The sequence below is a fragment of the Balearica regulorum genome, chromosome 2 (assembly GCF_011004875.1).
Source record: "Balearica regulorum gibbericeps isolate bBalReg1 chromosome 2, bBalReg1.pri, whole genome shotgun sequence".
NCBI classification, from domain to species: Eukaryota; Metazoa; Chordata; class Aves; order Gruiformes; family Gruidae; genus Balearica; species Balearica regulorum.
The window spans coordinates 32190691-32210376 of NC_046185.1; the positions used below are offsets into that span (position 1 = coordinate 32190691).

A 19686-nucleotide genomic window follows, 5' to 3' on the forward strand; every position below is an offset into this window, starting at 1 on the left:
ACAAACCCCAAACCAAAACAAATAAAAAAACCCCGCAAAACCACCTCATACCTAGGTATGTTCAGCCTTTCATAAAAAACCTAGGTGGTGTTTATAGCTTAGCCTTCATAGATGAGTGCTGCTTTCTCCTATTCTGAGCTCGCACTACAGTGTGATACCTGGGCAGCAGAGACTGAGTTCTGGCTACTGGTTATTACACTGGTGGAAACAGCTGAGGAAATAGTTACGCACGCAGAGTTTTCCATTAATCAGAGAAAAAAGTCCTACACAGATGGTATATAGGGTAGATTACGGCTAGTAATCCTTTTGTGTCCTAGAAGATTAAGGCTATCCTGGTGTAGCTGCAGTCAGCTGACCTTTTTTTATTTAAATGATTGAAAATTCTTGATGCAGTTCTGCAGAGGACCAAGGCTCTTCCAGAAGCCGCGAACGGTGCACTGTGATTGTTTGTTAAAGGAACGGTCTGTTTAAGTCCAGCCCCAGTTATAAATTTACAGGAACTTAACTTTGTGCCATGTAAGCAGTGGCAGCTACAAGATGGCTAAGAAGTCACTTGCTAGGAGGATCTATCATATCTAACAGAGGCATAGAGTGCCAAATTTTCTGAGGAGGTATAGTGAGTGTCATGTGAAGAAACAGAGGGTTTCTGAATTCTGTCTGGGTTACCCCAGAAAACGAAGATGAAAGCTTCGATGGAAGAGGACGGCTGCACGCTCTGAATTTTCTGGCATGGATCTGTATGAGGATTACAAGTCGCCCTTCGATTTCAATGCTGGAGTGAACAGAAACTATCTTTTCCTGTCGCCTAGCATAAACCTTTCTCCACCCGGATCACCTACACTGGCAAAGTCTGGTAACTTCCTGCTCTTTCTTTTTCAAAACCTCTGCATGGAAAGCTTAGTGATTAATATCTGTAAAAAGGAACTTCTCAAATTAAGAATCCATAAAATTTGGCTGAAGTGCAGGTGTAAATGAAGGGTAGAAGTTGACCTGCTGTTAACTGGTTATTAGCTTCAACGTGTCATGTAGGTAATATTTTATGTGCTATGAATTTACCAGCTTTACCTTATTTGCTATTTCTTAATCCAGTAAAAAGGCAGTTTGAGGGAAAACAAAGTGAGCAATAAAATTAGGAACAAAAGGGCAACTTCTGCAAGATTGGCATAATTGGCCTAGTTTGACTATTAGCTTTTTTTGGGGGAAGGTAAGAACTGCTTCCTTAGTATGACTTGAGAGCTCTGGATAGTCTAACATTTGCTCTTGCCTTAGTACTGAAAATATCACTGATTAACAGAAATGCCCTCTAAAACCTTTACTCCGTTCCACCTAGCATTTAAAATGCTGTAAATCTTACACCTGTGGACACTTAATGTACTTGCACTCCCCTGAGGAAGTGGCTGTTGTGTGATGTGCTGTAGTGGCACCTGTCTAGTGCTTAACCCTACTAGTTTCTAGCTACCCGCTAGAAACAACCTGTTGTACAGAACACGTACAGCTGTGCCTCCCAACCCATCCTAGTCTGGTTTTACCATGTTTCCTTTCCATTCCATGCTGCTGGACATGATCTTCCAGAGTAATTAAAAATGTAGAAAGCTTAGCCCCACTTCAGGTGTGACAAAGCAAAGTTACAAAGGTGTTGACTTTTTATTTTAATGGATTTGTTCTTTAAAATCTTAAAGAAACATGCATCCCTTGGGGAACATCTGTGTGAATTAAAACCCCTCTGTGAACTAGACGAGCTAGGGGCCTCTGGGGAACAGTGGTCAGCTTTCACTACTGCAATTACTGCGTCTCCCACCTCTTCTAAAGGGGGGGAGCAGGGCTGTGTATCTGGTGGTGATACATCACCGTAAGCACCAGCCTTTGGGCTTTTTTTCTTTTTCATTCACTTTGAATGCATATATGATTAGTGTTTGGGAGAAGCCCAAGAATTCTCTCCTGAGTTGAAGTAGTATGTCTCGCTTTGGCTTTTTCACTGAGATAAATGGGAAGAACTTACATTTGATCTTTGTTATATATTGCGAACTAAATATCCTCTGTAGCACTGTACATTACTCAAATGTTGGAGTGAATTTATAATCTTGTAACAGCTTGTTCTGAACTCTAACAAGCACCTTTTTTCTTTGGCTTCGCCAACTGTATGGTGATTACCAAATATGCTCATTCTGAGTGTTTGACACACAAGATGTCTGTCTAAAGATAAAGCTTTGTGAAGGTTAACCTTCCCCCACCCCACAGTCTGCTCACTGAAGTGTCCAGCACTTCCTTAAACGGCTAATGTTTACTGCTAATCTCTGAATTCAGGCCAGAAAGTGGTAGGAACTTCAGGGCATGAACTTGGGTTGAAACCAAACAAGGCAAACCCCAAACCAGAAAACCGAGTGTTAAGTTGCATGACTAATGCTTTGCCTACACTGGCAGAATAATGGGGGCTTAAGTGCAGTGTCCCTGAATGGTGATCTGTGGAGTCCTAATCAACTAAGTAGTTCATTCATGTCTTTATTTGGTTCATTTAAGTAGATCTAATAAACTGCTGGGATAATAAGTTAATCTTAGTTTTAAGGTGTCTGTAATTCTAAGTAAGTATTCCCATTTTTTTTCCCAACAGAATTTTTACTCTGTATAAGAGACTTGAAATGCTCAGCTAAGCTTAGTTGTATCAGTTGGAGTACAAAACAACTGAATTTGAAGTCCCTTGTAACTCTAAAGATGCGAGGGAATTAAAGTAACGAAAGGTAACAAATTGGGACCAAATGACAGCATTTCTGCTGGTGAACAGAGAAGAGTGCAAGTGAGAAACGCTCTTTTAATCATGGCTGAGCTGAAGTATTTCCATCTATTGGCTGACTGCTGTTTCCTGGTTTCTTGCCCTGCATCCCACAGAAGTACCTGAGGTGGGCTGTGCACCTTTCCGTACAAAGCTGGCTCAAACCCAGGATCTTATTGTCTGCCAACCCTAGCTCATGGGCTGTGCATTTGGGTTGTAGCCACGCTGTTGCGGAGGTCTGTGGGTTGTTATCTGTGTAGACAAGTGCTTCTTGGTCAGGCTGTCTAGCATGGCCCTCCCATGGCACGGATGAACCTGATGTCCTGCAAGCGTTGAAGTGAACTGAGGAATGGGAGCAAAGCAAGCAGAGAGTGAACAGTAATGGGATCAGAGGGGAGTGCCAGAATAAAGACTGATGGAAAGGTGTTTGTATACTTCAAATGGAACTAAAGGAAAAGTAATAAATGGGAGGGAGGCAGGAGAGGAAGGCATGGTTAGATGTACAAGGTGAGGTATGGAGGACTCTGAGTAGAGTGATTTCCTGTCTTCCTAAAAGATCCAAGAAGGCGAGGGGAGATCATTCCCTTACTTCTTAGTGTTGAGTCTTACATTCAATGTAGGCAACAAGCAACAGAAACTTTCTTCAAGCACCAGTTTTCCAAAGCGAAAGTATATTCCCAAAACAGAAGCTATTGTTGCAGGAGACAATCTGGCATGTTTTCCTACTGCTGGATTCACTTGGTCTATTTTTGGTAGAGATAATCCGGATGACTCTTCATAACCAGATTGAACAGACTTTCAGCTGGATATGCTAAAGCTCTGGAGCCAGCGTGGTCTTTGGGACTTGCAGACTTTCTGAAATGGCTTTTGCAACAGCAAGCTCTGTAGTCCTGAAGGGGCTGCAGATGGAGAACAAGGTCAGGAGTCAGAGGTCAACGTATGGGAGTCATAGAACATCAGAGGAAAACACAGTTTAAATTGTTAGTTTTCCTTCAGTTAGGCTTATGTAATTAATAGCATAAATAGCAATTTGACAAAAAGGGCTGGTATTCTTAGCTGCTTGATGTTAAGAAAAGGAAATGTGTTGATGTATAAAAAAAGTAATTACCTGATTGTGAGACATGAGCCATAATCCTGTTTGGTGCTGTAGTACTGTGCTTTGGTTTGAGCATTACACTCGAACTTTTTTTTCCCGCTCTAGATTCCTGCCAGAAAATAGTGTATTAGGAGACCAGTAAGAACTAGATTATGTTTGTGTAGAAGACAGATGTAAATCTCTGGGAAAATGTGGTATAGATTTCATAAATGCAGAATGGGGTTTCAGTTGCTTTCTGTATGCTTCCTCCTCAGTATACTCCATGGTAACTTACCATTTACAAATCTGCCTATGTAGCAGTGTGCTTTCGGAGGACAAGTGTTCTGGACACAAATACAGGCAGAAAACATACTTTGGGAAAACATGTTTGGAAAAGAATTTGTACAATTGAGCATTACCTGAGTTCGTTAACTTGATCAAGGACAAGGCCTTTTCTTAGTCTTGACAGCTGCAGTAGGAGTGTGTTTGATAGAATACCTACAACTAATTAGAGACTTGCAGAATCTTTTTTTTCCCTGACTTCTCAGTTGATTGCAATATTGCTATTTGATATCAAGCCTCACAGTGACATCATAGTGGTGGTCTCATTGCACATTAATGAGGTTTCTGATTCCCAGACCAAATGGCGTTGTGCAATGCCATCAGAAACTGCTGAAATGAGGATGAAATTTTATCTGGTTAATTACTATAGTAACTAGTAAGGGAATGTTACTTAATATGTCCTCTACTTGTCTGAATTATGTATTTATATACAAATATATACACATACACACACACACTCATCCTCTCTTCTTACAAACAAACAATCCTGGGGTTTTTTTCATCTATTTTAAGATTTTTATTTCATTTCTTTTTTTCCTATCTATAAAGCTTTTTTACCTCTTGAACAGAGAATTAGTTCTGGGAATCCACAACCATTCCAACATGCAGTCTCTCTGCAAACTGGTCTCTCTGCAAATTAGAACAGGATTCCTTAATTCTGGCAAACCATGTTTAAGTGTCAGCTACCAAGATGCAGAATGGGAAATGTTTTGCTGGAAAATCTGTTTGTTGCATTAAAAGCTGTTTAAAGGGATCTTACTGCAAGCACTAAGGACTAAGAACAAATGAATCTTTAAAGTGAGTGCATCATAGTAATACAAATAATATTGTTCTCCTTCCTTTCCTTTTAGCTGCGAAGCCAAAAGTTGAGGAAGACCACATGGGTGTTTGGGATTCATACAGAGGAATTTGGTAGAGTTTTGTTTTCTGGATTTGGAAGGGGAGGAGGCAGCAGTGTGAGTGGATGCACATCCTCATCAGTCCCTTCTCAGCACTCCACTGCTTTGAAGTGATGGCCTTTTATTCCCAACCTCCTTCTCCTCTCATTTGTCTTAATGTCAAGGCACAAAACAGTAGCTTACTTCTAGTTCCATGATACCTGCAACTTTGTAGCCACAGTGGTCCCAGTTACTGGGGTCAGAGAGGTTGAGCAGGGTATAGGGGAAGAGTTTGTATTCGCAGTGCAACCCTTTCCTCTGCTGTTGCTGAGCTTGCTTGTTGCCCTGACTGCTCCCAGTGTGTAGAGAATGGGCATTTTTTAATCTGATCCAGGGAGGAGGGAGGGAGGGAGCCTCTGCAGTGGTCTTGAGCACCTCCAGCGCTTCCAGAGTTTCTGTGCCTCATAAGTGAGAGAGCAGAGGGCATGTGGACTCCTGGGCAGAGGTTGTGTAGGAATGACTGGTTGGGATGTACCATTCTGTGCCTTGTTTTTTATCAGAGTAGAGGGATGTGGTGTTCTCAATGTGTTTTCAGTCTCCTATTATAGCAGCAGTTGCGATTATATTGAGCTTTAAAACAACTTGATAGAATGAAACAGCCAGTAAAATGCTTCTGGTTCCCTGTATGCTGTAGTACTTGGGGAGTGTGACTTTGGTGTCATCATCGGTTTTCTTTGTGCACTGGCACAAAAGGGCTGTATATTAACATTAGTTGCTATCTGGCTGACATGTGATGATCTGACTTTTAATGATTTATTCACATCAAGGGCTGCTGAGAAGCGACTCTATACCTGAGGTTGGAGAGGATGCTGCTGCTACAGTTGGTATGGCAGAAACACTCTCAGAAGAAGAACAGGATGAGCTAAGAAAAGAGCTTGCTAAGGTAAATCTCTTGCAAATAGCTCTTAAACTGGTTTTGAGAATGAATATCTGGGATAATGCTGTCTTTGAACGTACAGTTAATGCTTTGCATATTTATTCTGTGGGTGTCTAAAGCTGGGTATGGCACTCCTGTGTATTGTGGGGAGGGAAAGGGAAGGTGTCAAGGAGAAAAGAACATCCAGTTCTAGCTATGGGGAATTAAGGTAGACGTGCTGAGTGCACAGATCTTAAACCAAGATGTGTAAATGCCTAATACTTTCTTTCCTCAAGTGAGAAGCTGTCAAAGAGAACATAGTTGGAAGCCAAAACCAAGTACGGTCTCAGTTGGTGTGGAATAACTAAAGCTGTTGTTTTCGTGAAGGATGCTTTGTAGTAATATGGTGTGTAGACACTGTTTTGCTAATGTATAACCATGTAACTATTCTTGACCATAGTTCATACAGCAGAAATTTTTTTTAAGAGCAAGTTAAAGTAGCACTCTTTGAAGGACAGTCAAATATTCAAGCCTGATACATGCATTGCAAAAGTTGTCAAAGTTGGGCTTTATTGAGTCCCCAGTCTTTTTTCTTTTGTAGCTCTGTGTGACTTTAGGACTCTAATAAAAGACAGTAACTTAAGCCTAAGGTTGGCAGGTGAAGGTTAGCTGTGAAATAAGTGCCTTTAATGCAGTCTTGGTTTTGGTAGTCCTGAGTATTATTTTATGCCAAACCAATCAGCTGAAGATGGTTCGGCAAGGATATGTCATGCTGGACAGGTATCTAAAACATGGAAGGTATTGGTCTTTTCTCAAAGGAGCTTAAATGGGTGGGCAGCCTGATACTCTCTAGAGTAGGGTGGTCCAGTCAGGATGAGGAACTAGGGTTGGATGTATGCTTTCGCCTTTGTACATACGGCCTTAGTGCCTCTGATGTGCGGAAAATCAGACTCCACAACTGGGAAAGTTGTAAAGTAGGTATGTTTATTCAGCGCTGGGCAGCACGGGGGGTCATCCCACCAAAATCGTGCGCACCTTGCGGCAATTCCCTTTGAATTTTATACAACAAAATGTTACATATTCAAAAAGCGCCTATACATATTCATGATCTGTCCGTGGAAAGGCGGTCTTATTACAATGAGTTCATTTCCATTGTCTCCGCCTTTAACTCCTCTCAGCTGCGCACGCGCAGTGCCTCTTGGTGGTCGTGGGCCGGGGTCTTGGGGATGAAGGCCGTATGTCTTCCTCACTGTGCACTTTTCACCTTCACCATAAAACTTACTCAGACCGGTTCCTAATTAGCAGAGAATCCTCCGTGTTCATTCCATTCTGATTTACTACCTCCTTATCTTGTGATTGGTTGCAAAAATGCAAGCAGAATGAAGGGTCATCTTGACCCTTCCTTACGCTAGTTCTTGTTAAAACATCTTACGTAAGGGTTAAGATTACTAGATATGTGGCTTAAGCTAGTTAATGGTCCTGCTATTTCCCTTAAGTGTTAGTTCCCTCTATCAATCCCCCCTTTTCAAAAAGGTTAGTAAATTCGTTTACTATAGCTAATACAATGACTCTTTATCTAATATTTTCTCAAAATACTTATTTGATTCTAACCTTTGCCTTAGCTGATATTTCTTCCATTCGCTGTAAGAATTCCCCGTGTTTTGACAACACCCTAAAGCACATCGAACTACTACACACAGAGCTATAAACAGGATTATAACCATAATTGTCATAACAAACAATTGTTTCAACCATGTCAAATTCGGTAACCAGGATGTTAATCTTTCCACTAAGTCACTAAACCCCCAAGATGTGTTATCTTGGGCCACTTCATGCAAGATTTTGGTTTTTTCCCAAATTTGAGATAAATCCTTTTCAATCCTTTTGTCTTGGTTGACATAGGTACAGCAATGTTCACCAATAACCGTACATAAACCTCCTTCTTTAGCAAAAAGCAAATCCAGCCCCAGCCTGTTTTGGAGTGTCACCTGTTCTAGGGAAGAGATTTCTTTTTGTAGAGCTGTGAGCGCATCAGCTGTAGCATTATTAATAATTTCCATTGTAGCCGAAATGTTGACTAAGGCCTTTTCTAATTCACTAACCCCCAACCATGGGATAAACCACCTCGCAAAGCTATGAAAGCTGGTTGGTCTTTCTACTAAAGGGTTCCGTTTTCCCCGGGTTTGATGGGCCACGGGTTTCATATAAGTTCGTAATAAACCGAGCGTGCCTGAACTAGTTAAGTTTTGTACAATAGTAATGTTAGGAACTATAGTCCCTATAGCGCATTGACCTTTCCACCCTAAGGGCAATACTTTGTACCCCCACTTCCCACAGATCCAGTACCATCCCTGACCCACAGGGGTGGGCCAGCCTTTGGGGGTACTGCTGACGTGTCTTCGAGTCTGGTTGCTATTCCACATATTTGCACCTCCATACTTGATATAACTTGTGCAATTAGGGTAAGCCCCAACAAAACTTGTACTTCCACATTTTTTATCTGTGCTATTCCCTCCCGTACTCTTTGTGGTGTTTTCCAGGTAGCACCTCTGGACACAAGGTACTTCCGTGGTCTCGTTCCAGAGTGTGCTTAAATCTATCTGCCACTCGAGATTCCTTTTTGGTATCTCCATGTATTCTGTGAGGGATATATTACTAAAGGCCTTGGCTATCTCCGAAGAGTTGGGAAAACTGGTGGCGACCACCGGGTGGCCCTGTCCTACGTTTGTGGGCAATCGTGAGCAAATCCAGCAATCAGACCAGTTCATGGCATTAGCAATTTTGTCATGTAGCTGCAAAAAGGCATTATTCTCCCATGCCTCAAGTCCCCCTATTAGGCTTACAGTCAGTGTCGTGACAAGGTAAGCTTTCCTTGCTGTACTTGCGTGACTCTCCATGGAGATTTAGGTGCCTTCTTCACACGGGAGTGGTGAATCCAGGCATTCTGTTCCTTAATCTTTATTGCTGTGAAGGATGTGAGGAGTACCTGGAACGGTCCTTCCCATTGTGGTTCCAGGGTCTTTTCTGTAAGAGACTTCACATATACATAATCTCCAGGTTTTATGTTATGTACAGGTCCATCCAAACCCCTGCTTCGAGTCCCAACCACATGTTTTTCAATTCTGCTGAGTTGTTTGCCTAATGCCACCATGTATGAAGACATAATTTCCTCCCCTGCTTGTGCGGACATCCCTTTCTGTATTCCATAGGGTCGTCCATACAAAATTTCAAAAGGGCTCAGCCCCTCCTTTGCTCTTGGCCTGGTTCGTATGCGCAAAAGAGCCAAAGGAAGAGACTGAGGCCAGGCCAAGTTAGTTTCCTGTCCCAATTTCACAATCTGCTGTTTGATTAAGTGGTTCATTTTTTCTACTTGGCCACTCGACTGAGGGCGATATGGGGTATGAAGCTGCCAATCTATACCCAAATGGCAGCTAATTTGTTGTACTACTTTTGAGATGAAATGTGGTCCTCTGTCAGAAGATATGGTTGCCGGAACCCCAAAGCGTGGTATTATTTCTTGTATTAATGTTCTGGTTACCTCCCGAGCCTTGGCTGTCCTGGTAGGAAATGCCTCTGGCCAACCTGAAAAGGTATCAGTTAATACCAATAAATATCGATACCCCCCTTTTCTTGGGAGTTCTGAGAAATCAATCTGCCATTGTTGTCCAGGCCCGTTGCCTTTCCCAATTTGGCCCATTTCTGGTTTGGGGGTATTCTTAGGATTAGTCTGGAGGCAAATATCGCACTGTTGAGTTACTTGCCTCACGGTGGTGTATAGATTCCTAGCTACAATCTCTCTAATCAGGTGTTTATATAGAGCTTCTGCCCCCCAATGCCTCTTCCTGTGTTCTTCCCTTATCAGAGACCATGTTAGATAAGAGGGAATGATTAGTTTCCCTTGTGGGGTGAGAGCCCACCCCTCGTTATTATACGACCCTTCTAGGTCGATGATAAGCTTCTGATCTTCCTTAGTATATTTTGGCTTACCTTCTAGGGAGATTTGCCCGTCAGGGACCAAAGCCCCTTCTGTTTTTACCTTTGTTTTGGCTACCTGTTTTGCCTCTCTGTCCGCCAGCTCATTTCCTCTTTCCAACTCCGAGTTCACTTTCTGGTGCGCCTTAATGTGCATGATTGCCACTTTCTCAGGGAGTTGGACTGCCTCCAACAGCTTCAGGATCTCCTCCGCATGCTTGATGTTTTTGCCTTGTGAGTTCAATAATCCTCTCTCCTTCCAGATTGCTCCATGCGCATGCACAACTCCAAAGGCATATTTTGAGTCTGTATAGATATTTACAGCTTTGCCTCGGGCCAATTCCAAGGCGCGGATCAGAGCAATTATTTCTGCCTTCTGCGCAGAGGTATTCATGGGCAAGGGCCCTGACTCTATTACTTCCTGGCTGGTGGTAATGGCATATCCAGCATGTCTTTTACCGCTTAGGACATAGCTGCTTCCATCCGTGAACCAGTTTTCCGTGTTTTCCATAGGACTGTCTCTCAGGTCCGAGCGGCTCGAATATGTTGCCTCGATGGTCTCCAGACAGTCATGATGCACTGGTTCTCCTGTGTTTCCACTGAGGAAAGAGGCTGGATTGACAATGTTAGTGACTACAATCTCCACATCATCTTGTTCTACCATTATAGCCTGATATTTCAAGAATCTTTGTGGGGAAAGCCAGTGTCCACCTTTCGCTTCCAGTACTGCAGATACTGTATGGGACACTAACACAGTCATTTTCTGGCCCAGGGTGAATTTTCGGGCTTCCTGGATGTTTAGTACTACAGCCGCGACCGCTCGCAAGCATCCAGGCCAGCCCTTTGCAGTTGCATCCAATTGTTTGGAAAAGTAGGCAACTGCTCGTCGGTACGGGCCCAAATCTTGTGCTAATATTCCTAGGGCAATCCCCTGCTTCTCATGGGAAAAAAGGAAAAATGGTTTACTCACATCTGGGAGTCCTAAGGCTGGGGCCGACATCAGGGCCTTCTTTAGCAGCTCAAAGGCCTGTATGGTCTCTTTGCTCCATTTAAGGGGTTTCTGCTCAGTGGTTGTTAGTGCATACAAGGGTTTAACAAGCAGTCCGTAATTATAGATCCATAGTCGGCACCACCCAGTCATCCCCAGGAAAGTTCGTAACTCTTTCACTGTTTGTGGTCTCGGGGTTTGACATATTGTCTCTTTTCGGGCCTGTCCCAAAGTCCTTTGTCCAGCACTAATTTCATAGCCCAGATAAATCACTTTGCGCTGCATTACTTGGGCCTTTTTCTTGGATACCCGGTATCCCTGGAGCCCCAAAAAATTTAGCAGACTCACCGTCCAGGCCATACAAGCGTCCTTTGTCTTGGTGGCAATCAGGATGTCATCCACATATTGTAACAGCTTCCCTTCCTCAGGCGGGGCTTCCCAAGACTCAAGATCTTTTGCAAGTTGATTACCAAATATAGTAGGGCTATTTTTGAACCCTTGTGGTAACACCGTCCAAGTAAGCTGAGTTTTACGACCGCTTTTAGGATTTTCCCATTCGAATGCAAATATTTTCTGGCTGGCTTTATGGAGAGGGAGGCAAAAGAAGGCATCCTTCAGGTCTAAAACGGTAAACCAGGTTAGCTCAGGGGTCAGCACAGTTAACAAGGTGTATGGATTCGCCACTACCGGGTAGAGGTCTTCAGTTATCTTATTTACAGCCCGTAAGTCCTGGACTACCCGGTATGATCCGTCGGGCTTACGGACAGGTAATATGGGAGTGTTAAAGTCGGACTCACATTCCTTTAGTAATCCTAGTTGTAGAAAATTTTCTATCACTGGCCGGATTCCTTCCTTGTCCTCCTTCCTCAGGGGATATTGTTTAATTCTTACCGGCTGCCTTCCTTCTTTGAGCCTGACCTCAACAGGTGGGGCATTCTTTGCTCTTCCGGGTACATCAGTGGCCCATACCCCAGGGTATACCTGGTTCGTGATCTCCTCCCGGATTTTTCCTTCTGTGGGAACACTAGCTAGTGATAAACTCATTATTTGGATATACTGTTGATCATTTACCTCCAGAGTAATCTCTCCCTTTTCAAATTTAATTATTGCACCCAATTGTTCCAATAAATCTCTTCCCAAAAGTGCCTTCGGGGATTTGGGCATATACAGAAATCTGTGAATGCCCCATTGTTTTCCCAGTTTATATCTCAGAGGCTCACAAAAATATGCCTTTTCACTTTGGCCAGTTGCCCCTTTTACCATGATATAGTCATTTCCCAGGGGCATCAAAGCTTGGTTTAAAACCGAATACGTTGCCCCTGTGTCGATCAGAAATTCTATCTTCTTTTGTTCTTTCCCTAGCTTCATTATAACCAGTGGATCCGCTAGGGTAGATTCCCCAGGTCCCCGTCAGTCCTCCTTCACATGGGCCACTATCCCTCTTTTCTGATTGCTTCGTCCCTTCCCCTTATTTCCTTGCCTTTCTGGACACTCATTCTTCCAGTGACCAAATCTTTTGCATAACGCACATTGATCCCTGTCTAATCGAGGCGGTCCTCGTCTGGGTTTTCTCTCTTCTTCCCTGATGACCGCTACTACCCTTCTCTGTCCCCGTTTGTAATCTTCCTCTCTATTGCTGAACACTCTCCATGCCTCATCCAACAATACTTCCAGGTTCCTGCCCTCTGTGGGACGCAGCTTTTGAAGCTTTCGCCTAATATCCCCTGTAGACTGGCCCAAAAATAAAGAAACTAGTTGTTGTATTCCTACCTCTGACCCAGGGTCCAGCGGTGTATTACGGCGCATTACGTCCCTCAGTCGATCCAGGAATTCGGATGGTGACTCGGAAGGCCCTTGCTTAATTGCATATAGTGCTGACCAATTTATGGTCTGGGGAATGGCTCTTTCCATTCCTTTTGAAATCCATCCCTGATACGCCCGCAATTTCTCCATATGGGTGGACCTATTCGCATCCCACTTTGGGTCCTGAAGGGGGAGGTATTCTTTAACGTCTCCTCCCGAGACTTTATAATGGTCCTCAGCCAGATCCCCTGCAGTTTTTAAAATCAATTGTTTTTCCGTCTCGGTCATACATTCTAACAATAATTGTATGTCATTCCAATCGGGGTTGTGTTGCTTTACGATAAACTGAAAATGTTTGGTCACACTCACCGGATCGTTCCTGTAATCCTTAGCAACCCTTTTCCATGCCTCTAAATCAATTGTGGAAAAAGGTACCTTGATCAGCATTGTCCCACCATCAGGTCCTACTGCTTCCCGGAGAGGTGCCTGCAGGACCGTCAGGCCGGGCTTCCGCCTAGTACGGGAGGATACAGGGCTAGTCGGGGGAGTGGAGGTTCCGTCCGAGTCCACATCCTGCTCCTGCGATGGAGGGGGAGGCTTAAACAAATCAGTTAGATCTTGTTCTAGTGCCTGGCGGTTTTTGTTTGCGTTTGTACATCTTTGTCCAATACTACATGCCGAGCAGCACCGCTTCAGCTTGCCTTTAAGTTCCTTGTTACTCTCTCTTTCAAGGGCAAGTACCATAGGGTCCTGTGGTGGCACCATCCCACAGTCCCTTTGCCACTCCGGATGATTTCGGAGGGTGAAAAACATATCTGCATATGATACTTCATCCCATTTTCCTTCCCTTCTTAAAAACAGCATTAATTGCAAGATAGTGTTATAATCAATTGACCCATTCAATGGCCATTTGGCTCCATCTTCTAGTTTGTACAGCGGCCACCACTGATTACAGTACTTAATAAGGGTCTTCCTGCTCTCTGTGCCTCCAGTCCCAGCAATTTCCTTCCAGTGAGCAAGTACACAGCCTAGGGGACTCTTTTTTAGAATGCCTCCCTGGGTATTGCCCATCCTAATAATTTCTTTTTCCTTTTTCACAAACTCTTTCCTGCTACCTTCTCTATCCCGTTTTAATTTCCACGCAAACCTCCTCTTACAAATCCCCACAGTTCTCTTTCAATCCTTTTTCCCAAACGTCCCCAAATTTCTGGGATTAGGTCTTTTGGGTTTTTGGGTGGGTTTGTTTTTGTTTTTGTTTTTTTTTACACGCAAACTTTCCTATTTTGGATTCTTGGTAAGTCCTTTCCCAATCACAAAGCTGGGGATTTTGGGAAAGCACTTAGGACATTCAGCTTTCTGCCTTCCAGATAAACAATACCACCTTTCCTTGCAAAATGAACACTCTAACAAGACCCAGGCCGAATGCCAATTTTCGCATAATTTGTTAGTAATCCCACACACAAAACAAGGAATCACCCTCCATCAATATGAGGGTTTAAAAAAGGTATCTGGGACAGGTTGTTCCCAATTTAGGGCTACTATCTGTCCAATTGGTGTTAAATACGCTCTTCTTAATAAAATCCGCTCCGCTCCCCTCCTTATCCAGTTCCCTCCTTCATTTAAATACTCCCAAGGTTCGAGCCCAAACCACTGAAGGAGTGACTCTCTCCGTCCTGCCACTTTGATGATCAGCCAGGCCTCCGATACTTAGGAGATTGACTAAACACCGCAGCAGCCCAACTTACATATATCAAAAACATTTACAGATCTTACAAACGTTTCAGACACTTTGTCCGTCTCTGGCCATGTTCCTCGCGGAATCACGGAACCGCAAATCAGGACTCCCACTCGCTTCACAGCGGCGCTGTCTCTCAAACACACACACACAGACACTCGTGCTTTTAACATAAAATACCCGGGCGTTTCATAGATAAATCATACAGTTCACGCTCTAGTTGTTATCCCTTCAGCAGCTGCACACTTTGAGGCTCGCTTACCCTTCTCCTGCTTCTTATACAGTCATTAGCAGGTCCGTCCTGGCTCCCGATGCCGGGATGCAGCAATAACCTCGGATTCACTCGATCTACTCCCAAGATCGCTAGCGGCCGCTCTATCGGTCAGCGAATCCCCCCTTTCCTTAGGGTACCCTCCTCCCATACGGGGACTATGCTGTACGCCAGACGTCTCTGCGCGATTTACCAGCGGCCCCGGCCAAGCGTGGGCGTCCCCTACGACTTACTGGCCCCCTTGTTAAACATACCGTTTATCCGCAGCTTCAGGAGGTTGTTGTCTACTCCTGCCGTGAGCGGCTGGAAGTGGAGGCTCCTCCGAGAGAAGTGCTCGGGGCGCGCCTAGGAGCGTCCGCTCCGCAGTCGATCCCGCAGCCGAGCAGAGTGTCTCCTGCCTGGCTCGCCAAAATGATGTGCGGAAAATCAGACTCCACAACTGGGAAAGTTGTAAAGTAGGTATGTTTATTCAGCGCTGGGCAGCACGGGGGGTCATCCCACCAAAATCGTGCGCACCTTGCGGCAATTCCCTTTGAATTTTATACAACAAAATGTTACATATTCAAAAAGCGCCTATACATATTCATGATCTGTCCGTGGAAAGGCGGTCTTATTACAATGAGTTCATTTCCATTGTCTCCGCCTTTAACTCCTCTCAGCTGCGCACGCGCAGTGCCTCTTGGTGGTCGTGGGCCGGGGTCTTGGGGATGAAGGCCGTATGTCTTCCTCACTGTGCACTTTTCACCTTCACCATAAAACTTACTCAGACCGGTTCCTAATTAGCAGAGAATCCTCCGTGTTCATTCCATTCTGATTTACTACCTCCTTATCTTGTGATTGGTTGCAAAAATGCAAGCAGAATGAAGGGTCATCTTGACCCTTCCTTACGCTAGTTCTTGTTAAAACATCTTACGTAAGGGTTAAGATTACTAGATATGTGGCTTAAGCTAGTTAATGGTCCTGCTATTTCCCTTAAGTGTTAGTTCCCTCTATCACCTCTGTCACATCTATATAGCCCACAGAATGGGGCTATAAAACTGCTTTGACATCTCTGATCATGGTCTGGTTGTGCTTCTGTGAGAGGCTTAAGTGACCATCTGTGTAAAGAAGGAAGTATACAAACAATGCAGTTTTCTAGTTGCTGAACAGGTGCTCTGTATTTGTTGCTGTGGTTTTTGGTTTGGTTTGGTTGTTTTTTAAACTGCTCAGTCTGCCACCGCTTCACCCCTGCTCTGGGGACAGCACTCCTGTGGCTGGATCCAGCCTGCAGTTGCTGGCTTATGCCACAAAAGAACCTTTCTGTTCAAGCAAGGAGAGAAAACTTGTGTATGGATCAGACATGCTCTCAGCTTCCTGATACTGTTCATATGTTGGTATCCCTTTTGACGTGGAAGGAGAATGCAGGCTTGGCGATTATCTCAGGTTTGACTAATCTTTAAGCTTCACATACGCTAATGTTGTCTAAAGGTAATGATTTCTAACTATACAGTCTTTTAGTTACCAACTTCCTTGTGCATATTCCAGTAACAGAGCTAGCTGCAGGTAGATCACTTTCTCACTAACTGGCTCTTGTAGATTCTGTTGGATTTCCCTTTTAGTATTTAGAAACAACTGTGAGGCAATGTTAAAACTGCGTTATCCCTTCCATTACTGATGCCTAGTAGATGTTTTAATAAATATGTGGCTTGTGTATTGCTTGTTAACTTACCCCTCATCAACTCTGCTGCCACAGGTGGAAGAGGAAATCCAGACGCTCTCACAAGTGCTAGCTGCCAAAGAGAAGCATCTAGCAGAAATCAAGAGAAAGCTGGGAATTAACTCATTACAGGAACTAAGGCAGAACATTACCAAAAGCTGGCAAGATGTTACATCAACCACAGCGTACGTACCAGTTCACGATGATTGTCTCAGCTGTTGAAGTGAAAACTATGTAGTTCTTGTCATGTCTAAACCCTCTGTTCTTGTGAAATGAGATGAGTGTAGATAAAACAAAGTTGCACTAAAACCTACCTGGATAAATCATCGTAGATTTCTTTCAAGGCTGCTATTAGCCATATCATCTCATGCAAAATAAGAATGGTTGACCATAATATGGGCAATTCTAATACTTTTTTTCTGACAGACCTGACATGCCATTACTGATACCAAGGTGCACTAATTCCAACAGAATACCCTTCTTTTCCAGCCTGAATAATTGTTGTAGACTGAGCTCATGCAGGAAGAGTGCAGTCACAGTTAATGTTCTTGCCAAACACAACTGTTAGCTTAAGGTCTAGGGTGAACTGCCTTCTGCAAATAAGGACTACATGGAATGTAAGAGAATGCACCTCAAACTTTTTATGGTGAAGTTTATTGACAAAGTAAGATTTTAGACACTTGACACAAAAAATAGACCTCTGTTCTTTTATCAGTGTGTATGCATGGTGGCGTTTTTCTCAGGGTGTTTTGGTTTTGTTTTGGTTGGGGTTTTTTGTTGTTGTTGTTTGTTTTGTTTTGGGGTTTTTTTGGTGGGGTTTTTTTGTTTGTTTTTTAAAGTCCTACAGTAACAGATAGCATCTGTTCTGGGGCTGGGGTAGTAGGTGCATGTTGGTGAACCTGATCTGAAGTCTGAGGTGGCAGAGATTCTGTAGCCAGAAAGGACTGCAGTGGCTCAAAACAATCTCTGAAGTAGCTTGTCCATTTGACTCCAACATTGAAGTATACCTCTGGGTTTGATACAAATTTACATACACTAAAAGGTTCCTTATGTGTTCTATTAAAATAACTACAGACTTAATTTTGTTTGAACACAGATACAAGAAAACATCAGAAACCCTATCTCAGGCTGGTCAGAAGGCTTCTGCTGCTTTTTCATCTGTTGGTTCAGTCATAACCAAGAAGTTTGAAGATGTCAGGTAGGTTTCTTTAGTTCTTCCTGAGAAGTTGTATTTTTGATGTAAGTAGGTAATCACTGAAATAAATTTATGCTGTTTACATACCTAGCAATTCCAACAGTTAATCTATCAAGAACCCTCAGTGTCTGTTTTAGGAGAGCTGAGCAACTTGCTGCAAAATTTGCTTGTATGTGCTCACTGATGCAGAAGAGTTCTTTGGTGTGTATGTTATATATGCAAGAGAAGTAATGTATGCTATTGCCGCCACTGCTACTCTTATTTTTCTGGTAGGATTGCTGGTGGCAGCATCTCTGCCTGCCTCTGCATCATGCACATAGCATTGTCATTTCTGTTCTCTGACTTTCTCACCTTGTGGAATACTGCATTTAAACAACTCATGTCTTTAACTGTTTGGGGTTTGGTTGTTGTTTTGTTTTGGGGGTTTGGGTTTTTTTTTGGTCTTGTGTGTGGATTCCTTTCAGGTGTGTTTTTCTTTGTAAGCTGTTCTACCTCATAGCAGTGGCTTGATTTTATTACATTTTTAATAGACTATTGGTACTTTTTAATTCTTAAATATTTGCATAATTGCCATACAACATATTTTGACTTTGTGTCAAATGACACAGCCCTTCATGCAAATTAGGTAAGTTTGGCCATTTTCAGCCCTATTGTGAGCTGCATGCAAAACTCTTCCTGGGTGCAATCCAATCATATGCTTAGCTTACAATTCTTTGTTTGATTATATATTTTGTACTACTGGAACATACACTACAATTCATCTCTGCTTGTAACCTGTTATGAATAGTGGATCAATCTTATTTTTCAATTATTGGACAAATAAAAATTCACGCATTCTAACAGAATATTGTGGCATTGGAAAGCAGTGTAATAAAATCAGCCCTCTGTTTTAAAGTGCTGCCATTAACCTCTTGCTTTTTGAAATCTAGTGAGAAAACACTTTGAGGTGCAGCTACTCAGTTACGTATTTTTCTTCAGATTTATCAGAACTTCCTTTCTCTCTTTAATGCTTACTCTGGCATTGTGCAGACTACAGGCATTTTCACATTCCTTTAGGTAAGGTGGGCGCAAGAGTTATTTCTGAAACTAAGCATGTAGTCAGACTGTCTCCATTAAAATCTTTAAATAATTTTTTTCTGTAAAAGGTAATTTCTTTTTTTCCTCCAGTGTTAGTTAATGTAAAACTGAAGCTCTTTTAATGTCAGGGAAGATGTTTCTTCATGTTCATCTGGTAACTATCCCAGAACATGAAATCTTGAGAATATGTAATGATCAATTAGTCTAGCTTCCTTGTAAGAAAGGAATCTGTTAAAATGATTCTGCACTTTTTTTGTAGAGACAGAATATGGTTTTGAGGTCAATGGCATGCAGAATTCCTCCTTCTCTTTGTCTGTACATGTTTGTGCCTTGACAGAGTAGAAATTTTCCCTTTTTTGTCTTACTACAGTGGTTGTTTAGCATTGTGACTCTAATCAAATCACTAGAGTCTACATGTAAAATAGTTTATGCATTCTCTGTTCATAGTTTGTCCTGTGAAACAGTCCTTATCTTTGAGTTGACTACTGCAGACACTTGAGTATTTTAGTTACCTTGTCTGCATTGCCTTTTATCTGCCTAATCTAAGTGAATACTCAATATTAAGTTTTCAGTAGTTAAAATTGAAGTGTAGCAACTTCAATCCATTGCCTCTCATATATGCACACCTCTGAATCTGGCTTCATCTTTTCTGTACTCTCCCACCAAGTAGCTAAAGACAGCAGTAGGATTTCTTTGAAGACATAGGGATCTGGCTCCTAGAATACAAACTGGAGCTATAGCCCCAGGGCAGTGCTTGGGGAGGAGATGGCCAGTGGTACAGGGCACTATCAGAACCTGGGCTCTAAAGTGAGCTCAGTTTGCTCAAGGATAAGGATAGCAGCCTGAAATCCCTCCGCTTTAGCATCAGTAAGACAAAGGGAGCCTAGAAAATTTTGCTACACCTTTTGTATGTGGAGCTTGGCTGCTCACTTAACAGGGTTCACCTTTCTTCCTTAAGGCTGTAGTATTCC

At 43.0% G+C, this 19686-nt stretch overlaps 1 protein-coding gene across 5 annotated transcripts in view; it reads left to right on the forward strand.

Moving 5' to 3' along the window:
- Nucleotides 1-19686, forward strand: part of TPD52 (tumor protein D52) — a 136101-nt gene that overhangs the window by 23679 nt on the left and 92736 nt on the right. The window contains exons 1-5 of one of the 5 annotated variants that reach the window (XM_010308312.2): nucleotides 516-853; nucleotides 5890-6005; nucleotides 16480-16628; nucleotides 17540-17641; nucleotides 18668-18694. In XM_010308312.2, the coding sequence (XP_010306614.1) occupies nucleotides 730-853; nucleotides 5890-6005; nucleotides 16480-16628; nucleotides 17540-17641; nucleotides 18668-18694 (518 nt within the window). In that variant the 5' untranslated portion in view covers nucleotides 516-729. Of the gene's footprint in view, nucleotides 1-418; nucleotides 854-5889; nucleotides 6006-16479; nucleotides 16629-17539; nucleotides 17642-18667; nucleotides 18695-19686 lie in introns of those variants that run through there. The other 4 variants (XM_075743835.1, XM_010308335.2, XM_075743837.1 and 1 more) reach the window with 4 other exon arrangements.